Here is a 7,641-nt window from a genome sequence, read left to right on the forward strand (position 1 = left end):
TTCCGGGCTTGGATTACTGTCTGTGTGGAGTCGACATGTTCTCCCTGTGCCGCGTGGGTTTCCTCCCACAGTCCAAAGATGCGCAGGTTCGGTGGATTGGCCATGCTAAATTGCACTTAGTATCCAAAAAGGTGGGGTGGGGTTACTGGGTTACAGGGATAGGGTGGAAGTGTGGGCTTGGGGAGGGTGCTCTTTCCAAGGGCTGCTGAAGACGCAATGGGCCAAATGGCTTCGTTCTGCACTGTACATTCTATGATTTTCTGAGTGTTTTTACTCTGGAATAGCACAGACTTTGAAGTAATTTGATTCAAGTATTGAAAATGATGAACAGGCTAGACTGTATCTGTATGGACAGAGTACATGAACTCAATGGTGTTGGGAAAACAGGGGGAGGGGGGCACGGAGAGGAGAGATGGGGTTATGTATACAAGCTGTGTAAGCACAGCCAAGGTTATCAGGAGTTTCTTTTTGCAGAGGATCGGTAACCATTCGAACAATTGAACAATTTTCCAGCTCATGCAATAAGTATGGATTCTCTGCGAGCAGCTTTGAACAGGAAGCTGGATATCACTGTATGGAAGGCGGGTGGAATGTTAGGTGATGCACTCATAATCGCTATGATTTCCTAGTACTCGTTTTAACCACCTTCAGGGTTTCAGGGCAAATTTCGCAGAGAGGTTTTAACAATTCAGGGTACATGTTTTTTCAAATCTGTTTCTTCACCTCTCACAAGCAATTACTGGTTGGAAACAATATTGTGAATCCTGATGCTTAGTTGTATCATGGCTGTCTAGAACAGGCTCAATGGGCTATCCAGCTTGCCTTTTCAAACATTCATATGCATCACCTGATCATGGGGGAGTTCAGTCGTTTATTTCACTTTGCGAGACATCATAGCCATGCCTAATCCTATCCCTGGCCAACATCCATACAGGTGCTTTTCTTGGCCGAGACATCAGATTTGCAATCAGGAACTAAACCCCAGAAAAAGTTTCCTCTTCCCTCGCCTAAAAAGGTGGTGAGGCCAATTATTGGGCCCCAACTATCACCCCAGCTGAGATCAACTAATTCAACACAAATCGGGAATTAAATGTGATCTTTGCTGCCTCACTTCCACAGTGAGCAGGGAATTAATTTAACGACAACATTGGATGTAACCCTGTAATTAGTGACATCTTCAACTATATTTAAAATACCAGATATCTAATCTTAGTGAAAAGGCAAAACAATTCTCATGCCTGATGAAGAATCCTAATTTAATCATTACAAGGAGTATTTGTCTTACTCTATATTTAGGCTATGTATTTAAATAAAATTGTCAGTTTTAATTTTAGACTCTGAAATTAGATAAAGTTTGCAGGCTCTTGCTTTTAAAATTACAGACAATACAGTCATATTTTTTATGGTGGCAGAGATTCTGTCAGCCTCGGATATTTGGTACACCAGAGATCCCCAACATTGTATAATTTGAGATTGAAAAAATCCAATTCAGAAAAGTATAGAGTTTAGCTACAATATGGAGAGATTCAAAGTCGAAGACGGCTATAGTGTTACTCAAAAATGTGTCCCTAGCAGCTAGTTATTTATTACGACAATTTGTTTTCCAAATAATAATTTTTAGTGTTTTTAGGTCGCCCCTGTGGAGTCCTGTATCTGTAACCCCTCCACTTTTCAGTCAAGTGGATGTATCCTGCAAAAATAGAAAGTCACTCATCCATTTCCCACCACCAGTCTCAATGTATTTTGACACCAAAGATAGGAAGGGAATACAACCTAAAGGGATTCCCTTACAATAATGCCAAAGGAGTGAATTCATTTTACACTGTGCTGAGGGAAGGAAAACTATACAGAGATATGTATAGGTTCAAACTCATATTCTAGATTACCAACTTGTGATGTAATTTGTTTTTATTCATTATCCCTGCACAATATATAACAATGCTTTAAACTAAATAGTGGGGGGCGGGGGAGGGGGGGGTGCAGTTGTATGGAAAATTAGAAAATCAAAATTAAAGGAGAAGGTAGGAGTGCAGGTTAATGACGAGCTGGATTGTTACCAGAAAATAAAAAGGGATAGAATATGCAAAAGTAATATTGAACTAAGAATCATGGAAACCCTAGCATAAGGAAGCCATTTGGCCCATCAAGTCTACACCAACCCTTCGAATGATCACCGTACCTAGGTCCAATGCCCCACCCTATACCTGTAACCCCACCCAACCTTAAAATACCATGGGTCAATTTGTCGTGGCCAATCCACCTGACCTGCACATCGTTGGGACTGTGGGAGGAAACCGGAGCTCCTGGATAAACCCAGGCACACGGGTAGAACATAGAAATTCCACACAGTCAACGGAGATCAGAATTGAACCCGGGTCCCTGGCGCTGTGAGGCTGTGCCACCGTGCCGCTAGACAAGAGTAGGGAAATTTGATAATTGAAGAAGCTTAAAGGCTTTGTGTCTGAATGCACAAAGCAATCGGAACAAAATTAATGAGTTAACAGCGCAAACAGAGGCAAAGATGTATGATTTGGTGGCGATTACTGAGACATGGTTACAAAGAGACCCCGTATGGGAGTTCAATATCCGCAATTAATCAGTATTTGGGAAGGATAGACAGAAAGGTAAAGTAGGTGGTGTAGCTTTTCTGGTAATGGAAGGGATTGGTGTTATTGTGAGAAATGATATAGATGCTGGAGATCAAGACGAGGAATCAGTCTGAGTAGTAATAAGAAATAGCAAAGGAAATAAGTCCCTGATGGGAGTAATCTATATATCCCCAAACAGTAGTTGCAAAGTGGGGCACAGTATAAACCAGGAAATATTGGAGGCTTGTAAGAAAGGTATGACAATCATCATGGGTGATTTTAATATGCATATAGTCTGGATTAATCAAGTTGGCAAGGGTAGCCTTGAGGGAGAGTTCATTGAATGAGTTAGAGATTGTTTGTTGGAGCAATTTAGATCATACATCATAGAATTTATAATGCAGAAGGAGGCCATTCAGCCCCTCGAGTCTGCACCGGCCCTTAGAAAGAGCACCCCACTCAAGCCCATGCCCCCACCCTATCTCCGTAACCTCACCTAACCTTTTGGACACCAAGGGCAATTTATCACAGCCAATCCACCTAACCAGCACATCTTTAGACTGTGGGAGGAAACCGGACCAGACACGGGGTAAAAGTGTAAACTCCACATAGATAGTCACCCGAGGTCGGAATTGAACACTGGAGCTGTGAAGCAGCAGTGCGAACCGCTGTGCCACCGTGCCATCCCATATGCTGTGGAACCAACCAGGGATTTGGTATTGTGAAATGAGGAGGAACTAATTAATGACCTCATAGCTAAGGATCCTCTCGGGAAGAGTGAGCATAGAATGATAGAATTTCAAATTCAGTTTGAGGGTGAGAAACTGGAGACCCACACTGAGTTCCGGAGTTAAACAAGGGTCATCACATCAGCATGAGGACAGATTTGGCCCTAGTGGACTAGGCAGAAAGACTAAAAGGTGGGACAGTTGATGAGCGGTGGCAGTTGTTTAAGGGGATATTAAATTCCTCCCAATGAAAATATATTCCAGAGAGGAAGAAAGATTATGAGGGGGAATAAACATCCATGGCTAAACAAGGAAGTTAAAGATAACAAAGACAAAAACAAAGGCATACCATATTACAAAGGCCAGTGGCAGGCTGGAAGATTGGGAAACTTTTAAAGATCAACAAAGGGTTATTAAAAAGGTAATAAAAGAGCAAAAGGTAAACTAGCAGAAAATATAAAAAAGGATAGCAAAAGCTTCTTTGCACAAATAAAAGGGAAGAGAGTAGCCAAAAATTAATGTTGGTCCCTTGGCAGATGAGACCAAGGAGTTAATAGTGGGGAACACACACTTCGAAAACACTAAATCAATATTTTGCCTCAGTTTCACGGTGGAGGAAATTAGTACCATCCCAATAGTAACTGGTAATGCAGAGGTAATAGAAAGAGAAGAACTTAGAATGATCATCATCAATAGGGAAAAAGTGGCCGGACAGTGGCGCAGTGGTTTTTGATTTGATTTATTATTGTCACATGTATTAGTATACAGTGAAATGTATTGTTTCTTGCATGCTGTACAAACAATGCATACCGTACATAGGGAAGGAAGGAGAGACTGCAGAATATAAGGTTACAGTTATAGCAAGGTGTAGAGATAAGATCAACTTAATACGAGGTAGGTCCATTCAAAAGTCTGATGGCAGTGGGGAAGAAGCTGTTCTTGAATCGGTTGGTACGTGACCTCAAACTTTGGTATTTTGTTCCTGACGGAAGAAGGCGGAAGAGAGTATGTCCGGGGTGCGTGGGGTCCTTAATTATGCTGGCTGCCTTTCTGAGGCAGCGGGAATTGTAGACCGAGTCAATGGATGGGAGGCTGGTTTGCGTGATGGACTGGGATACATTCACAACCTTTTGTAGTTTCCTGCGGCCTTGGCAGAGCAGGAACCATACCAAGCTGTGATACAACCAGAAAGAATGCTTTCTATGGTGCATCTGTAGAAGTTGGTGAGAGTCGTAGGTGACATGCCAAATTCCCTTAGTCTTCTGAGAAAGTAGAATCGTTGGTGGGCTTTCTTAACTATAGTGTCGGCATGGGGGGACCAGGACAGGTTGTTGGTGATCTGGACACCTAAAAACTTGAAGCTTTCAATCCTTTCTACTTCGTTCCCATTGATGTAGAGGGGGGCATGTTCTCTACTATGCTTCCTGAAGTCGATGACAATCTCCTTCATTTTGTTGACATTGAGGGAGAGGTTATTGTCGTCGCACCAGTTCACCAGATTCTCGATCTCATTCCTATACTCTCTCGTCATTGTTTGAAATCCGACTCACTACTGTGGTGTCATCAGCAAATTTGAAAATCGAGTTGGAGGGGAATTTGGCCACATAGTCATAGGTGTACAAAGAGTATAGTAGGTTAGCACTGATGCCTCATGGCGCCAAAGACCCGGGTTCAATCCCAGCCTCAGGTCATTGTCCGTGTGGAATTTACACAGTCTCCCCGTGTCTGCGTGGGTCTCACCCACACAACCCAAAGATGTGCAGGGTAGGTGGATTAGCCACATTAATTTCCTCCTTAATTGGAAAGAAAATAATGGGCATTCCTGTAGATGTAGCATATCTGGACTTCCAGAATGAATTTGATAAGGTGCAGCACAAAATGTTAGTACACAAGGTAAGATCATACGGGGTTAGTGGTAATTTATTATCGCGGATAGATGACTGGCTACCTGGCAGAAGGCAGAGAGTGAGGATAAGTGGGTCTTTTTCTGGTTGACAAGATGTAACTAGTGGGGACTATTTACAATAGATATTAATGACTTGAATGCAGAGATAGAAGGTACTAAGCCAAAATCGCATTTGACACTAAAATGGATGGGAGAGTAAGTTGCAATGAGGAAATAGGAAATTTACAAATGGATATAGATAGGTTAGGCATGGGCCAAAATTGGCAGATGAAGTTTAATGTATTAATATATATGTATTAATATATTTTGGTCAGAAAAATCGAAAGGCAACTTATTATCTCAATGGAGAGAAACGTCAGAGTGCTTCAGTGCAGAGGGATCTGGGTGTCCTCGTGCATGAATCACAGACAATTGGTATGCAGGTGCAGCAGGTAATAAGAAAGGCAAATGGATGTTGTAAAATGTACCAAATAAATGTAATTATTTCTTTTTTTTAAAAACTCCTGTTGGTGACAGAAAATGGATTCTTATAATGCAATTCATCAACATTAATGGGACAGTTTGGGCAAGTAACTTCTTTGATTCCAACAACAGCATCTTGCATTTCTATAGCACCTTTGCCATTGAGGGAGCGCAGCGAAGATTCACCAGACTGATTCCTGGGGTGGCAGCATTGTTGTACAAGGAGAACAAGGAGAGACTAGGTTGACTGGGCTGCATTCACTGGAGTTTACAAGAATGAGAGGGGATCTAATTGAAACGTATTAAATTCTGATAGGGCTCATCAGTCTGGATGCAGAGATGTTGTTTCCTCTGGCTGGGGGGCCTCTAGAACAAGGGGTCACAGTATCAGGCTAGGCCATTTAGGACTCAATGGGCTGTAAAACTCTATGACTGACATGAGGAGAAACGTCTTCACTCAGAGTGTGGAATTCTCTACCACAGAAGACTGTGCAGGCCAAGCCGCTGAATATACTTGAGGAGGAAGTAGATAGGTTTCTAGACTCTAAAGGCGTTAAGGGGTAATGGTAGAAGAGTGTGGGAGTATGGTGTTGAAATCGATGATCAGCCATGATCATATTTAATGGCGGAACAGGCTCGAAGGGCCAAATGACCTCCTTCTGCTCCTATTTTCTATGTTTCTATGATCCCACAAACTTCTGACTCAAAGGCCAGAGCACTACCACCAACACACACAATACCAGAGAACTGTCAACATTGCATGTTGGAATAACTCTAAACAAAAATCCAGGAGAGATCGGGATACTAAAGTTATTGTCTATATATAGTTGGGATACAAATGCCCTGGCAGATGGAAAGCACTGGAACAGGCACCGCTGCATCTTTTTCAAAGAAAAAGGAAGTATCTGAACAGAGGGAAGTACAAGGCTTTGAGTGAAGAAGGGGGCACTGGGGTTAGTTATGGTTTGATCTGGGGGACAGCAGGACCGAATGGACCAAATGCTGTAAACTTGCAGAGACTACCTGTTGTAATGGTGTTTGCTGCACTGTTCTGGAGTTAGCCAGGCTTTCCCAGCTATACATATATAATGTCATGTGTGGGAGCCAGGCTCAAACCTGGAGATGTTGTGATGTGGCCACCCCCCTGGCTGTGTGTGTGTGCGCGCGCGCGCCCCCCGGGCTCTGGTCTATGCCCCTCAGTGGCTGTGGCCCAGGCAGGTGGGCTGGCCCCCGGGGTTGCCTCCCTGCTTACCTGGCGAGTAAAGCTGTGCCAGCTCCCTGGCCCCCGCGTGCTGCGGTCCCCAGCGCGGCACGGTGCTGCTCCTAGCGCCGGCTCCGTGCTCGTTCCCGTTCGGGTCCTCCTCAGCCATGGAGCGCCGCTCAATGTCCGCCTCGGACAGGGCAGTGGCCGCCTGCTCCATCCTGGGCTCCTTGCCCACCCGGCAGCTTGTCCCGATCACGGAGCCCGCATTCAGCGCCCACCAGCCAGCACCGACTCTCCTCCCCCTGCTGCTGGATGGGCAAGGCCGGGGAGCGGCTGAGAAACAGGCTCCGGGAAGAGTTGCAGCCTGGCGGTGCGGAAAGACGTGCAGCCCCGTACGTGCAGGCTGAGGGCGGAGTGTCTGCTCCATTTTAAACTGAGTGCAACTCCTGCTCTGCAGCGAGTTAGACAGAGGGGAGCAGTTTCCTCTCACCCCAAAACTTCAATATCAGAAATCAGTCAATGCCTCATTGGTAAACAGGTTCAGTTCACTAAAGTTTCTGGGGGTGGGGTTCCAATGTCCGCTTACTTTTAATTCCCTGTGGCACCTCCTAAGCCCACCCACAAGTTAACTGCTCGAATTTGGTCTCCCCAAGTATAATTTGCCCTGCCTATAAAGAAGAATCAGTGAGGCTTAATGTTGTTGGCCTGCATCTCAAAGGAACTTGGAGTGCAACATTGGGACATTGTGCAGTA

The 7,641-nt window shown here is 44.4% G+C and overlaps 1 protein-coding gene across 3 annotated transcripts in view; it reads right to left on the bottom strand.

Moving 5' to 3' along the window:
• The window catches only part of LOC140430615 (plasmanylethanolamine desaturase 1-like), a 182,847-nt gene extending 175,444 nt beyond the window's left edge, over positions 1–7,403 (bottom strand). The window contains exon 1 of one of the 3 annotated variants that reach the window (XM_072518213.1): positions 6,937–7,403. In XM_072518213.1, coding sequence (XP_072374314.1) covers positions 6,937–7,315 — 379 coding nt within the window. In that variant the 5' untranslated portion in view covers positions 7,316–7,403. The remainder of the gene's footprint in view (positions 1–6,936) is intronic. The other 2 variants (XM_072518214.1, XM_072518212.1) reach the window with 2 other exon arrangements.
• Positions 7,404–7,641: the final 238 nt, after the last annotated feature.

The sequence above is a fragment of the Scyliorhinus torazame genome, chromosome 10 (genome assembly GCF_047496885.1).
Source record: "Scyliorhinus torazame isolate Kashiwa2021f chromosome 10, sScyTor2.1, whole genome shotgun sequence".
Taxonomy (NCBI): domain Eukaryota; kingdom Metazoa; phylum Chordata; class Chondrichthyes; order Carcharhiniformes; family Scyliorhinidae; genus Scyliorhinus; species Scyliorhinus torazame.